General features: G+C 35.2%; 2 protein-coding genes across 4 annotated transcripts; both read left to right on the top strand.

Moving 5' to 3' along the window:
• Positions 1 to 5,086: 5,086 nt before the first annotated feature.
• On the top strand, positions 5,087 to 8,295 carry LOC110873811 (NAC domain-containing protein 83). Its single transcript, XM_022122825.2, has 3 exons — positions 5,087 to 5,376; positions 5,906 to 6,204; positions 7,893 to 8,295. The coding sequence occupies exons 1-3, from the start codon at positions 5,148 to 5,150 to the stop codon at positions 8,187 to 8,189; spliced, it is 825 nt and encodes a 274-aa protein (XP_021978517.1). The 5' UTR covers positions 5,087 to 5,147; the 3' UTR covers positions 8,190 to 8,295.
• Positions 8,296 to 12,597: 4,302 nt separating this feature from the next.
• On the top strand, positions 12,598 to 15,818 carry LOC110873813 (putative mediator of RNA polymerase II transcription subunit 26). Of its 3 annotated transcripts, none has more exons than XM_022122826.2 (2): positions 12,598 to 13,468; positions 15,130 to 15,818. In XM_022122826.2, the coding sequence occupies exon 1, from the start codon at positions 12,657 to 12,659 to the stop codon at positions 13,455 to 13,457; it is 801 nt and encodes a 266-aa protein (XP_021978518.1). In that variant the 5' UTR covers positions 12,598 to 12,656; the 3' UTR covers positions 13,458 to 13,468; positions 15,130 to 15,818. The 3 variants fall into 3 exon arrangements, with proteins under 3 accessions (XP_021978518.1, XP_021978519.1, XP_035831686.1); XM_022122827.2 differs by lacking the exon at positions 15,130 to 15,818 and adding an exon at positions 15,046 to 15,128; XM_035975793.1 differs by lacking the exon at positions 15,130 to 15,818 and adding an exon at positions 14,540 to 15,024.
• The last annotated feature ends 782 nt before the right edge of the window (positions 15,819 to 16,600 follow it).

Raw genomic sequence — 16,600 nt, 5'->3', positions numbered from 1 at the left:
TTCTCTTGAGCATGCGTCCAGGTGGTTGGGACAGTCATTGGGTATCCCTGAGAGGGAAAGGGTTTTGGGTAAATCAATTGGGTATTCCTGAGAGGAATACGTCTTGTGGGTAAATCTGGAATGTTGGATAATACATTCATCCTATCACCATTAAAGTCCCTCCTTGTTGTTTGTTACCTGAGAGGTAACGGAGTATTAGTTGGTAGCGCTATCTAGGTTTGGCACCCTCACCCCGTACCTGAGAGGACGGGTGTGAACTAATGACTCAGTCATGCCCAATGCTTTGATAGGAGCATTGGGGAAAGGGAAAATAAATCTGGAGCCGTCTTGTATTTGAGGTATTATCAACATTATAATCAATGAACTGAATTAAACACTTGGTAACTAACGTTTTCGTAAAACTATGAACTCACCAGCGTTGTCTGATACACGTGTGTGCATACTCGCAGGTTATTGATACGTGTGGATTTGGAACTTGCTGTCTAGGATGCTGGAGTGGTCATGGGTCGAGGAACATGGAAACTTGAAACGAGACTAGCTGATTTCATACAATTGGGTTTTAGTTAAACTTGTATTATGCTTCCGCTAAACACAACGAGATGTAAATAATGTTTTGTAAGATTTTATCTTAATGAATGAAAGTTTTATTAGAAATCTTGTTATGAGTTCAATGTGATTAGTGGCTAGATCCTGGTACGTCACACGTCCCGCGGTATTTCCCGCATGTGGTATTTTGGGGGTGTGACATATATTACCAATGACAATAAGAAATTGTTTTTTATTTTTCTTTTGAGATTTTGTGAGATTCGTCAGTGAGTTAGTTTTCACCGACGGGTTTACATGGGATTTCTGACGGCAGCTAGTGTTTTTTTTTATTATTGTTTTTTGATTTTGTGGCTTCCGTCGGTAAAGTGTCCGCCAACAATTAAAAATTATATTTTTTTATTTTTTTTAATTTTGTGGGATCCTTCGGTAATTATCGACGGATATACCCGTTGTCAGTGATACACATTTGTCTAGTAGTGAAAGAAGATCAAACGATAATCTTGAGGATCGATAAGTGCATTCATAATCGTTCTTGAATTATACTGATTTAACGTATACCTAACATAAATTTTCTTGCATCTCATGATAAATAATAATACTAAATCCATTTTACTGAAGGTTTGACATTAATTTTGTTTTAATTTTCTTGATGCTATATACCTCAAGTCATCATCAGTGTCCCCAATCAGTTTCTATACATCAACTCTTTTAGACAATCTTTCATGAAGTTAGTAAGAATATAAAAAAACCATTATATACTATATGTTAAATTACATCCTTAGCTATAATACATGAAAAGTTCTTAATTATTCCATATATAAATTATCAAGTTTTTTGTGCATTAAGAGTTGTACACTAAGCTTTGGGAGTTTCCAAAAAAAAAAAACTTTATATTTCACTTTTAACCTTTAGGTTTTATCTTTTACATTTTAACCCTCAAAATTTTTACTTTTAACTCAAAGTTTTTTATATTTTTTAATTTAATACAACACTTTATTATTTACAACTTTGGCCCCCCATAGTTTTATTCTTTCGCAAGTTTTTCGTTTTACATTTCGTTCTAAATTTTGCGAGTTAACATGTCGTAGCGTGCATGTGAGGTTTAACGTTTTTTGCTCTATTTTTCATATTTGACAGACCCTTCGCAACGCGTCCATTTTTTTCCTTTTGAAAAGTTCGCCGCAACGGTCGGGTCCTAGATCGACTAAGTTATTATTTTCTACGTTTTACGTTTCTGGTTAATGTCTTCGCATTAACACACTGTAACGGGTGTGCGTTGTTTAACGATTTTAGTCTGCTTTTCGTTTAGTGTAATTTTTACCATCTCATCTATTTTATTTTTACGATGTTGAGAGTCGATGTCGTTGTGGAATTGGTGCTACTTGGCACGGTTTTACGAACGTTTTTAACCTATTAATTTTTTATTACTAATATTTTGTTTCGGTTTACCCCTATACTCCTTTTACTTAAAATTTATTTTTTACGTGCATATTTTATGTACGGTTATATATAAATATGATTTGTTCTACATTTCGACGTAAACTTTTTTTATAGACGAGTCAGGTCAAATATAATACGTTTTCTTTTAAAGAAACCATTTTTACGTGCATATTTTTATGTACGTTTTGGTATAAATTCAAATTGTTCTACGTTTCGACGTAAACTTTTTTGTGAAATGATTCAGGTCAAATATAATATGTTTCCGTGCTTATTTTATGTATGTTTCGTAAAGTTTGTTTCGAACCGACTAGAGTCAAATTATGGTTTCTTTTTCTCCCTTTTTTACGAAAGCTCTAATTAATCCCTTTTGATTACATGTGCATATTTTCCTTCATACCCGTTACGTTTTCTATGTATGAGTTGGGTCACATATAATACGTTATGATTGTTCGATGTGAATTTGATTTACTTTACGTTTGATCCAACCACACTGCTGATATAGGTTACATTGAGTTCAACTAGATATGTCGAAGTATGTGTTTTCATATTGTTAATGCATCATATAACGTTTGGACTAATCCATTCAATATTTACGATGTACCCGCGCCGCAACGCGGGCGGGTCTTAACCCTAGTTTCAATTTAATTACAACATTGTCATTATATATATAGTGAGTAAGTATGTATATTAACTAGGGGTAGAAATGTCATAAAAAGAAATGGGGTCCACTCTTATTTAGTTTTTCTTTTGATTTTGTTCTTTACTTTATTATTTATTTACTTCTTTTATTTTTGTTAGTTCTTTTAGGGGTAGGCTAAATGTACCCCCTCTCGTTACTTTTTATACCCCAATTTCATAAAATCACATTAAAACTTGTAATATTTACCCCCTATACAAATTATCATTCTAAAAAATATTCTTTTTGTTATAAAACAATTTCAAAAGTGTAAAAAAAGATTACAGACGTTTTTTTTTTTTCAAAAAAAAAATATTGTCTTTTAATTTTTATTAAAAAAACATATTTTTTTAAAAGTTCTTGGATATTATTTTCAAAGACACTTTCTCAAATAGTATTTTGATTATGCTTTTTTATCGAACATCTTTACAATTAAATAATAACATTTTTTTATAAAAAAAAAGTTTTGAACTCTCGTTTTAAAAAAAAAGGTTAAAGGTCTTACTTTTATAGTTTTTAATACTTTAAATGTGTTTATAATATATTTAACAATTTTTATTTATTAAAGAGTAATAAAGTTTTTCTTTTAAAATAATGTTTATAGCCCTAGCACATATTAATCATTCAAACCATCTATGTAAGTGAACAAATATACAATAGGTACTAAAATAATTTTATCAAACTATAAATTAACAATCTATATAAGTTCAAATTTAATTAGTGTAAGGAGTATGTTATAACCAAGTTAAAACCAGTTTAAGACTTTCGATCGAAGTGAACACTTTAAAAAATATGTTTTTTTAATTAATATAAAAAAACAAAAAAAAATTGAAAAAAAAACATCTACAATAATTTTTTTACACTTTTGAATTTGTTTTGTAACAAAAAGAATACTTTTAAAAAATGATGACATGTATAGGGGGTAAATATGATAAGTTTAAATGTAATTTTATAAAAAAGGGGTATGAAAAGTAACAAGAAGGGGTACGTTTAGTAGCCCCCTTCTTTTATTCAAGTAATAGTTAAAAATGAATTTTAATATAAATAAAATAAATAAATAGGTAATTTTAGAAAAGTGATATGAAAAATACTACTTTTATATAAAGGGCGTATAGGACCGAACCCGTAAACTCGCACTCGCTTTTTTTTTTTTGGAAAATAATAATAATTGTTCTACAATTAAAATAATATAAGTATTTATTTTAATTTTGAAGTAAATAATACCTAAATTTTTGCATTTTATATTTTTTTATATTATCTGAAATTGTTGTTTTAAACGGTTAATTAGAATAAATTGGTTTTTAATATATATATATATATATATATGAATGATATAATTGCTTAAAAAACTGCTCTTTACTGTTTAGTTCGTACACGGGTTGCTTGCCGTAACGCGCGATGAGGAAATCTTAATTAAAGATATTTAAAAGAAAAAAACAAGAAAAGCTACAACTTCTCAAGTAAGGAAAGCACCTATGCTCAAAAACCTAATGGACAAGATCAATTCCCTCTTGCTGCTTATGTTTCCATTACTTGCTAATCCTTCAATGCTTTTCCCATAAGGGTTTCTACCTTTGCCTTTTTCCTTTCAAATTCTTTCATACTTTTCTTTCTTTTAATTTTAAAAATACAAACCAAAATCCATAATGCCTTTAGAAAAGATTTTGGGCTCTATTTTTTCAAATTAAAAGTGATATAATTGGTAAGAAGTCTTTGTTGGATTGATGCCCCTTTTATGTCATATTACATTAGTTGGAAAGTTATATTTCCATTAAAAAGCAAGCATATTCAAGTCAAATACAAAGAAAAAATCTCTTTAACACAATCTCAGAAAGGATAATTAGTAAAACTTTATTAGGATAAGTTATGATGATATCTGGGATCGTAAATCTTATCAAATCGAGCTAGAAACGAGTCGTCTGATGCCCATTTTCTTCGTTTTTTTTTTTTTTTTTCTGTTTTACATAGTATAAAGCTTGTTTTACATTGCAAATGAAGAAAAAATCAAGATAGAAAGGATCCAAAAGCCAGGAAATTAATTGGGTATTATATAGGATAAAGGCAATTGCATTTGTGAGACATATTTAAATGCATATGACTCAACCTAGCTACTCAAAACATGCTTTTAAAGAAACCATAATCACAAAGTCAAGTTAAAAGTAAAGAAACACTTCCACTTTTACTTTTACTTTCATTATACTTGATATTTCAAATGAAATATATATCTTAAAAGATAATATAAAACATTGTTCTCTAAAGTCTATAAGAAAAAAGTTTATTTTGTGCATACTATGCTTGCAAAACTTAAGGGACAAGTACAATGTGGTATATGTTCCAAAATGATAAAAAGAAAAACCTTTTAGTTTGATTCTACAGAGAACAATTAGTATATAAAGACCAAGCACATGCACCACTTCAAGTTAAGACTTAACCAATACTTCTCTTCTTATTCTTCTTTTCAGACTCTCTTTTAGGATTTATTTAGATGTCAACTCATCAAAATAAGCATGGAGAAAAGGTTAACATGGAGGTATCAAAGCTCAATTTTGTTAGAGATGGAGCCACTAGATTGCCACCAGGGTTCAGGTTTCAACCGACCGATCAAGAGATTGTGTTTCAGTATCTGATTCGCAAAGTCTTCTCGTGCCCTCTTCCGGCTTCGATCGTCCCTGAAATAGCCAACATTTGTAAATTTAATCCTTGGGACTTGCCTGGTTAGTAATTTTATTGATACCATTTTTCTTTTAAAAGTAAAGAAGAATTGTAAGTACTTTAAAGTATTTTCATGCATATAAACATGATGGGTTTTCAGTCATATATGTCCCAAAAAGCTAATATATAAAAATTTTAACCCAAAATTGTAACAAAAGTTTAATATATATATATATATATTGTACTATTATGTATGTTAGAATTATTATTATTTTTTTGTTTTCATATATATTAGTACGTGTAAAGCCCCGAGCTGGCTCTAGCTTTTGACGAACTCGAGCTTAACATTTCAGCTTCTTGAGATATTTGGCTTGGGTTGTAAACGAGCCGAGCGAGAGACCACCCTCGCTAGGCACGGCTGGTTTACAACACTAATATAAAGTTTGACTACATCTTTTGACCAAATTTTATCATGAATATTTAGTGAAAAAGTTTGACAAATATGTCAACTAGCTATATATGTCAGGAGTTCAGGTTTTTGTTTACATACTAATTATGCACCTTTTAATTATAAATATAATGATCAAATAGGGGATTGGGAGCAAGATAGGTACTTCTTCAGCAGGAACGAAGCCAAGTATGGCAATGGGCACAGATCAAATCGAGCAAGCAATGACGGATATTGGAAAGCAACCGGTCTGGACAAACAGATCACAAGGTGTTGCAATAACTCGAGAAAAAAAGAGATCATAACGGGGATGAAGAAAACACTTGTTTTCTACAAAGGCAAGGCTATGCATGGGGAATCAACCACAAGGACTTATTGGATTATGCATGAATACCGTCTTGTTCATTCAACTTACTCGCCAAAAACCAGCTCCAGTGATAAGGTAACGTATTACGTATGTCATACTTGTTAACTTTTATTATATATATATATATATATATATATATAGAGAGAGAGAGAGAGTCCGGATCAAGAGAAGACTCCTACGAGTTGTAAGAACTTAGAGAACTCAGCCTTCTTGTGCGAGTTTTGCCCTATTTTTTTCACACCCCTAGAGTAAAAGGTTACAAAGACGGCCGTAAAAAAAATTTGAAGTGCTGTTTTTCGGCCCCCTTATAGCTACTGTAAAAAAACTAATGACATCAGCTTTTTACAGCATTTATGGGTGCTGTAAATGAAGAAAAAACATTTTTTTTTTATTTTTTTTAGGATTTTAAGTAATTTTTTTTTTTTTTGTGAAAAAACATTTCTTAATGCCAAGTTCTCTATGTCTTGGCAACTCGTAGGAGTTATATATATTTGGATGACAAATGTTACTCTTATTATACTTTACATCAATAATCCTTAAATACTTCCTTTGCCCCCATGTTTGAATATGGAACCTCTCTTTTAAGAGGCAAGTGACTCTACGAAATGGGCTACTCATGTTGGTACTTGTTAAGTTATATAAGACCATCCGTAGTCATAAACCCCCATAACCCCCTTCACTTAAACATTCCCCCCTCCCCCTCCCTTCAATTATGTGTGTAGTGGATAACCCCCTAATTACAGATATATGTATGTATGTATGTATGTATGTATGTATGTATGTATGTATGTATGTATGTATGTATGTATGTATGTATGTATGTATGTATGTATGTATGTATGTATGTATGTAATGTATGTATGTATGTATGTATGTATGTATGTATGTATGTATGTATGTATGTATGTATGTATGTATGTATGTATGTATGTATGTATGTATGTATGTATGTATGTATATATGTGTAAGAGAAACCAAAACAATAACCCTGTCATCACCATCATGCCCAACCCATAACCCCCAATAACGCCGAGGAGGACGATGTTAGGCGCTTTATGGCGATTTATAGTGTCCCTTCCGCATGGCCTAAGGGTAAAGTTCATTAAATGAACATTAAATTGTATGTTGCGAGAACAAAATAAAATATTTTAATTCCTTAATTTTTTTTATTAGTGGATTATATATTTTTTTTTAAATTATTACAGAATATTAAATTATTACGAGAAAAAAAGTAAATACCTAATACGCCTAAGTTTTTAATTAGTGGTTCATATGTTATTAGTTTTTTTTTTTTTTTTTTTTTTTTTACTTCTTGTATACAAACGTGTAATAAAATCCCACTAAATTAATACGTCCATATTTTCTTTTTCTTGTTTTAAATTTTTAAACGTTTACCTATACATGTGTAGATTCACTTATACTTTTTTTTTTTTGAACGGCAAACTCACTTTATATATGAATATAAAGAGCCAGCAAGCAGCTGAGAAACAAACAATCCAGACCGAACACAAGAAAAAAAAACGAAAACAAACAAAACTGCTTACAACATATCCAATATATCAAACGATCTCCACTTCTCCCAACTCGTCGTCTTAATCTTGGATCTATTGGTTAACCACAGGAACGTGTCTTCTTTAATTTGATCCGTAATAGTGGCGACAGGGATGAACTTTCCGTAGATTCACTTGTACTAAAAAAATTCTGGTAGTTCGACCTCGTAGTTCTAACTGTAATCTTTGTGTTTTCGTGGTTTGTTTAAGCAGAGATGTTGGATTCAAATGGGAAATTGGGTTCTATGTCACATTTTCTTGAACAAAAGAAGTAGAAAAGTAGGAGTTGCAGATGGGAAGACTATATCAAGTGGTTTAACTCCACAGAAAGAGCTTCTGCATCATGGTTTTATGATAAGTAATGATGGGACTAATGTCAAATATGAACCATCATCATCACCATCCGAATCATCTTCATCGTCTTGTGGTTCCAGTGTGGTGACTCATGAAGTTTCTTCAGATAGAAAGTCATTACAACATGATGATAACAAGAATAATGTAGCCACTTAATGTAGCTTTAACTTTGCTTCAATTGTTAAATTTTAGGGGTTTCTTTTGTATTCCGGTATTTTATTCTTGTGGTTACAATAAAATATGAGATGCTCTATTTTTTTTTTTTCTAAAATGGACACGTTAAAAAATCCTTTTTTATAATAAATAACAAAGTAATTAGAACCTGAAGTATTATTGGAAGCAACCTCTATACTTCTGTAATAAAAGGTAAAGTTTGTTCTCGTCCGTTAAAAAAAAACTCTGCCATGTGTGAGATTTTACTTGGTATATTTTCTTTGTTTGTATTTGTTCTCCTAGTCGACACATGAATTGTGTTGACTTGTGGTTTGAATCTTGAAATTTGAGGCAAGATCATGAGTGATGATATCTGATGAGGATATGTGCCGGATCGGACCGAGCACCGTCTATCACCGGACCGATCACCTGCCAGCCTTAAGTCGGACCATAAGTCACGAGGGCCAGGACACATCGGACGGACCATACCGAAACGATCGGCCAAGAGGATCTTCCCTAACTAACTCGGGGCCCACAACCCTAACTGCCTGACAGTGACTGGTTCGACCATAACTAACTTGCCACATCAGCACACCCAAAAGGTATAAATACCCCACTTAGGCTTCCCACAAAGGGTAATGGCTACTTTCTCTCTCTAAACTCTCATTTCTATCTCACTGACTACTCCATCTCTCCAAATACTTACTCTCACGCTCGGGCTTGGTCACAGAGAGGCCCCCTCCCTGTGACGAAGCTAACGATGTGCTCTCTTCTTGTGATCTTTCAGGTCTTAGCAAGGATCTTCGGAAGCTCAACCCTGTCCAGCTCGTACCAACTGATAAGTAAGTCTTCAGTGGCGTCATCCCTTCGAATTAACAGAAGTTAACTCTTCAATCATTTTCCCTTGAAACTATGGAATCCTCTTTCCCATCTTATGAGGATATCTTAGCGAGTAAAGCCGCATCTGTAACAGCTATCTCCACAGTCCCTATCAGTTCTGTTGTTTCGCCAGGATCAGTAACAGTACTCCTGCCTGTAAGTTCCTTAGTTACAGCCTCTGTTACTGCTCCTGCTTCCACACCATTGCCAGATTTTGATAACGCATTTTTGCTATGCAACGCGGATCTGTTACGACAGCTCCAACAACAGCAGTAGCAATGTGAGGAGATGTTACAGAGCCTCCGAACAAACTTATTTAGCAGTGCCTACCCAGGGGCCAATCCCATCTCCATGGGAGTTTTCTCCTTCGGATCAATGGTAAGTTCCGTAATCTCCACTCCTATAACAGCATGTGTCTCACAAGGATTTACTTTTACAAATGCTCAAATAAATGACGGTTTACATGACCTGTTTCGCCAGGGATCTCTGGGTTTAAACCCTCAAGATCAGGAACTAATCATGCTGTATCAACCAACGTCAATGACTTCTCAGTCAAAATTTACATTGAGAATTGCTAATGCCCCACTCCCGACGAAGCTGAAAATGCCACCGACGTTAAAATTTTATGATGGAACGTCTGACCCGGACGACCATATGTTCGCCTTCGCAGGGGCAGCCAAAGTCGAGCAATGGCCCATGTCGGCATGATGTCACATGTTTGCTCAGACACTCACCGGTCTGGCGCGAGTATGGTTCAACGGATTGCCGGAGGGATCGATCAATCGCTTCGAAGATTTTCGATGAGTCTTCTTACAAAACTTTTCCCAGCAAAGACGTTATTCGAAAGACGTCACCGAAGTCCACCACATAAAGCGTCGCGATGGTGAATCGGTGGAAGATTTCATCGATCGATTCAATCGAGAGAGTATGCAGATCAGTGGAGCAGTCGACCAACTCCGCGTTTCTAGATTTTGCCACGGGGTACGAAACAACCAGCTCGTGGAAAAACTCCACGAAGATTTGCCAAAAACCATGGAGGTGCTCATGGAACGAGCCCGAGCTTTTGTCCGAGGAAAGAGTGTGAGGAAAGAGTGTCTGCGGTCAGCTGAACGAATCGGCAACAAAAAACGTAAAGGCTCGAACTACGTCATGGAGACGAAACGCTTCCCCACCAAAGGACAGAAACAATAATTGTAACCGAAATCGCAGCCCGTACCAGAAGTCCGACTGGAACAACTTCCGAACGGGTCATGTACGTTTCAACACCTTCTCCGAGCTGTCGAAGTCACCGAGCGAGATCCTTAGCACGGAAACTACACGGTTCCCCGTGCCACCAAAGCAGCGCCCTACGTCTGACAAGCACTCCAAAAAGTACTGTGAATACCATAGGGACAAGGGTCATACAACCGATGAATGTTGGGCACTGAAACAGGAGATTGAAAATGTTGTCCGGTCTGGTAAGCTTTCCCATCTCGTAAAAGTGGTAAAAGATGGCAAAAAGTCAGCAGCCGCAACTAATAACCCAAACACCGAAGCCGGAATCAATATGATCCGATCCACCAAACCGAGGGGAGTAAAGCGGTTAAACCAACACATGGCAGCTTGGATGCACCAGCCTACGTATTTCCCGACAATTGACCCGGATGACGCTCGTGATGGCCCGATTACATTCTCTGCTGTAATCGCTGGACATCTTGTCCGGCGAATATATGTAGACGGAGGAAGCGCCTTTGAAATAATGTACCTACAAGTTCGGTTTGGTATGGTTATATCGTTTAACCAAAGCTTCATAACCGTAACCATAACCGATTGGTCGGTTAACCAAAGCTTCATAACCATAACCATCAGTTATGTTGGTTATCGACTATTATTTGTTCAGTTAAGGTTCGGTTATTGGTTATATGAGTTAATTTTCTCACCCCTAACTATATATGTGATAAGGTTAATGTGTTTAAAAGGTTGTGTAGGTTAGGGTTGTGATGTTTCGTTCAATCGTCACTTTGATTTGTTGTTAACTCTTACTTTGTATATATACTACTACTACACGTCGATCAAAACAATTGTGATGATCGATCAAATTGTTTGTCAATGATATTCTTGTTAATATGTGTCAATCTCTATTGTTAACCGTTTGTTATTAGATCTTCAAGCTTTGAAGATCCTCTAGGCCTAACAATTAGCATCAAAGCTTTGAATGTAAATGATATCTTGATTGATTGTATTATGGAATACAAAGTGTGTAACATTGGCATCGTCCACACACATTGTGCAGACGCGATGCTTCAAAAGAAACGACCCAACCCAAATTGTAGACGTGATGATTACAACAAGATTAGACTAATTACATGTTAATCCTAAACTTTTAATAAATATGTTGGAAACGCTTTTTTTTTTTACACCCAAAGAGTCCCTGAATTGCTTCCTCTAAATCTGTGTCCCATTTAATAAATATGGTGAGAATTGCCAACTGAGGATGATCGTGGACGGTGGACCTAAATTGTCCCATTATAATGAACTGCATATTTTGGGGTATTATTCCTATCGTGTATGTAATTCTATTTTTTTTCTCACTCTCTGTTCTTGTCACCCATAAATGTTATATTTGCTTCATATTGTTCCATCACATAAGAGGGGACGCAGTAATCCCTTGATATGAGACGTTCAACAACTTACCAATCAAGGTTTTTATAGCTACTTGACAATTACTTTTAGTTATTTAAACGTATCTGCCGCAACCCGCGGTCTAGTACTTATATAAGTTTTTTTTTTTGAACGGCTAACTGCTTTCCACGTATAAACCCACCCTTTCGGAGCTTTATCCAAAGGCCGACTACTCGACCACCGCTAGAAAGCGTAACACACCCCTGATGCGCGGGAACCCCGTGGAATGGGTAAACTCTCGCCCCTCGTTGGACTCGAACCCAGGTTGAATCCCGAGCCGAGCCAGCCTTCACCCGGATGTCACAACCACTGCGCTGCAGACGGAAGGACAGTGCTTATATAAGCTAATAAGTTATTTTTGAGAAGAAATCCTAAACAATAATATAGTGTGGTGTTTTTTCATAAAAGTTCACCTTTAGAAAAATACACTTCCTACAAAATACACACCATCTATATCCCGGAGTAGATCAAATACAAACCACATTTTGTATATAAACTGTAAGAACCATTAAAAAGTGTCATGTGACATCCAACTAATTATAGAGAAATGGTAAAATGATAACCTAAATAATATCAATTATCTTGAATTCCATATAGTTATGCTAACAAGCAATTAATTTTTTATTTGAATCTACCTTTTGTTTTCAATGTGTTAATAAAGAAAAGTGTTGATATCATTTCAGATATGTGCTAAAATCAATTATCTTGAATAATTTTCATGTGCTAATATAATTCAAAAGTGCTACTTTTATGTATGTATTGTTATACAATGTGATAATTTAACTTTTTTTTAAATGTTAAAATCTGTTCTTACGGTTTATAGGATATATATGGTTTGTATCGAAACCAACCCATGCCACAAACTTGTTTCTACATATAGATGCACTAATAACCTATACATACATACACAAACCCTCACATCCCACACAAATGTCCGAACAACAACCACCACCACCGGCAGACAACCAACCCAACGGCGGCACCGTCGGCCCTCCACCGGACACCGTTGCTTCAAAACGACACCGTAGACCCAGCGTTCGACTCGGCGACATTGGAGATCAACACACATACGATAATAATCATAATAATATTCGAAGAACAACAAAGCAGCACCAATGGAAATTTGGCGCCAAAGATTCCAAATCTTCGAAAACAAGACCACTAGTTAACCTAACAGGTGAGTATCAAGATCTTGGTGAAGATAATAATGATGAGAATTATAATGTTAATGTGAATAATAACAATAATAATAATAATATTAATAATGTTAATAGTGATAAGAAGAGGAATGATAATGGTGGGGTGATTGGGAGTTGGAAGGTTAGGGATTATTCGAAATCGAAAAGGGGGTTTTCGGGTTCGAAACGGGTTAGAACAAATTGGGGGGAGAAGTTTGAAGATGTGGGTGTGGATGAATTTGATGATGATGATGAAAGTTTGAATTTTGAGATGGGAAATGAGGATTATGGTGGTGGGAATAGAGGGAAAGAAGCTCGGGTTGAATTCGATGGACCGTGGGATAATAATGGTTTGGAAAGGGATGGTGTTCGGGTGTGGTTGAATCAGTTGGGGTTAGGGAGGTATGCGCCGGTATTTGAGGTGCATGAGGTGGACGATGAGGTTTTGCCGTTGTTGACGTTGGAAGATCTTAAAGATATGGGGATAAGTGCGGTTGGGTCGAGGCGGAAGATGTTTTGTTCGATTCAGAAGCTCGGTAAAGGGTTTTCGTAATGAACGAGAAGGTCTGAACTCTGAAACTGGTTCTAGCCTTTTTTTTTTGTTTTTCTTCTATTTTGATAGTGTAGTTGTTTAGTTTTGTTTTGTTGCTTTTTGACTTCGTATGGTGCGGTTTTGTGGTATATAGATTAGTGGTTAGATAAGCTTTGACTTTGCGGATGTTGTTTTAGAGAAGAATAGTTGTAACTTTTGAAGTTCTGTGGAAAATGAGTTAATAAATAGATTTTGTAGTTCAAGATGTGTTAAATGATGCGGATTTATGGTGATGTAGTTGGTTTTCAGATTATCTATAACCAGGGGCGGTTCTTTATAGGCTGTGGCAGGGCCACGGCCCAGGCAAGTTTTTCGGCCGTAGTGCTAATTTTCCGTATTTCGATCGAAATTTTTTATATATACTATGTTTGGCCCGGGCTTTTTTTATTGCCCGTGTCTTTCGGCCCTGGCACGTTCAACGGGCAAGATCCGTCACTGTCTATAACTTTGCCGATGTTAGCGTAATGAAGATTGATATAACTGCTGCAATATGGCGAATTAATTATTGAAAAATGAATTATGGAAGGCTTTTTTTTGCATATAATTGGTTGTAGCTTTTGTGATAAAATGGGTTTGTTTTGCGCGTAAATTATCTCACTTTATGACTTAGAATGATGAAGGCATGAAGCTTTTATGGTATGTAGAAGTAGTAGCTAGATGTTAGGTATTTAGTATTCACACGCAGTCACAATACGAAAACTAAAGAACACGGGGATTTAACGTGGTTTGGTCTAAACTGGCCTGCGTCCACGGGCCGTAACTAGGATCTTTTTGTTTTGTTTTGGAGCTGATAAGAGTTATAAAATTAGGGTAAATCACTTTGAAAATAGTTATTTCAAGATGTTAATGGTATGTCGATTGGTAGTCAAAATCTCTCTACTTTGCTGTTGTTTATATTAAAGAAGAATGCCTATAATTGTTGCAATTTAGCCAATAAATGTTTAAAGGATGAGTTATGGCATTGATAGGTTAATTTAAGATTGTGTTTCAAATCTTGCTCAAGATTCTTTGTTTTGCGGTGGTTTTTGAATGTTCCTTATCAGAGGCATTGTGAGTGTAAAAATCATGGCCGATTGACTAAAGTTGCGGATAGTTAGATGATTGACTTCCTTGCATCAGTATCTTGTCTGCTTGTTATTACAGTTGTACAAGATCTAAGATTCAGATTATTACGACTTAAACACTCTCGGTATGTATTCTAGGCTTATAGCATATGCCTCTATTGTGCATGTTTTACTCATTTCATTTGCCCTTTTGTTTACAATCAGTCGTTTTTTTTGCCGTTTTGATGACAAATTTGCGCTTAATAAAATCGTGGTGATCATAGAGCCACGGCATGGAAACATTGCAAGTCATATCAATTTACATGTATCCTTAGTTATGATTTTTCTTGTGGCTATGGTAATAAGTTGATTAAAGCTGGGATATTTAGGTAATTTTAGTTAACCTCAATAATCGGTTTTCTTGTAGCAGTTTGATCAATTTTGCACCCAAAAACTAGAAATTATTATAATAGTCAGTTCTGTCATCGCAATAATTGCTTTTGCAGCATTGAAGGTCCTTTAGTACACGAATAGAGCATATGCTTCTTTTGTGCATACTTCACCTCATGTCATCACCATTGGTTTTACAGTTAGATGTTCCTTTGCTGTTTGAATGCAAATTTGTGCATGATAAAACGCTTTAGGCGCCCCGAAATTGTTTTATTTTTGCTGTTTGGATGGCAATTTTTATGCATGATAAAAGACTTTTGACACCCAGCAGTTGCATCACTTCATAGTTCTATCATACATGATGCTCGCAAATCCTCCAGTATTTAAACGTATGCAGTTACAATCCAGAAAGGATCAGGCCAAATTGGTAAGGCGTAAGCTTTCGTTATCTATGTCCTCTTGGCGAGCAATTCTGCAGTTTGTTCTCTAATTCTCGTTAGTCAACAATGGCCATGATTTTCTCTCGATGATGTGTTAAAGACTTCGAGCAAGTATTATTTGACCGTGAGTGTCGTATGTTACACATGTATTTACAAACCTTTGGTTGCAAAGGGGGAAGCTATTCAAGGCCATTGCTCAAGTCTTGTTTGTATGTTCACAAGACATTATGAGTGTGACACTTTTATGTGTTTTAAGGTTCAACAAATAGTATTAGACTAGAACTAGATATATAGAGGTTATCAATGTATAGTATTAATCTCTATGTTTATATATCCGCTGCAGACACAAATCTGCTGATTACTATGTAACCCATATAAGATCTTCCTGTAATCATCTCGACGTCTTCCTTCCAAGATGCGTCCTAACGAGTCATGAGACATTGTTGCTATGTTTGGTTTCAAAAAGCAAAGTAGTACAAAGTAGTCATACCTCTTTTAGAATATCTACATTGCATTGGTTCATGAAACGTTATATAAGCTACCTAAACCCATAAACTTTCGTCTTCAATCCAAAGGGGGAGATTTTTCCACATTAAGCTAATTCTAGCAACTCACTTAAAGTTAAAATTACTCGACCAAGCTAACAAGAAAAGCTCAAATGAGTTTTTTTTTAACGACTTACAAACACTAGTTGAAGTTAAAATTATTTGACTGAGCTAATACCATACGTAGTGGTAAGTGTGAATAATAGTGTGAATAATGCCCCCACCCTTAGAGGTTTTTCGCCATGTGGCAGTACAGTCAGCAAGGGACATTATTGGACGTTTTTTCTAAAATGGGTGTAGTGGGGATGTGGGCATTATGTTAAAAGGGTGTAGAGAATTAAATAAAAATAAAAAACCCAACAAAAAGAACTATTGGCCAAGAAAAAGGAATATTAAATGTGATTGGTCCTTCACTTTTGCACAAAGCGTGATTTAAAAAACACTTGGAGGGCTTTTTTGAACAATAACTCCCAATAATGCCCGGAGGGGTGGGGGCGTGTTTGGTGGCAAATTTTGAAAAAATATCGCCCACTACGCTTGGTCTAACAAGAAAAACTAAAAGCCTAAAACGAGTTTCTTTTCGAATGACTTATTTTTTTAACGGCAAATTTGGATCACTGACGGACCACTCGAATATCATTGTGCATTAGCGGAACCACCCGATTATATCCATCTCCACTAAACAT

Source organism: Helianthus annuus, chromosome 8, assembly GCF_002127325.2.
Source record: "Helianthus annuus cultivar XRQ/B chromosome 8, HanXRQr2.0-SUNRISE, whole genome shotgun sequence".
Taxonomy (NCBI): Eukaryota; Viridiplantae; Streptophyta; class Magnoliopsida; order Asterales; family Asteraceae; genus Helianthus; species Helianthus annuus.
The sequence above is the reverse complement of the archived record's forward strand: the minus strand, read 5'-3'. Positions and strand labels throughout refer to the sequence as shown.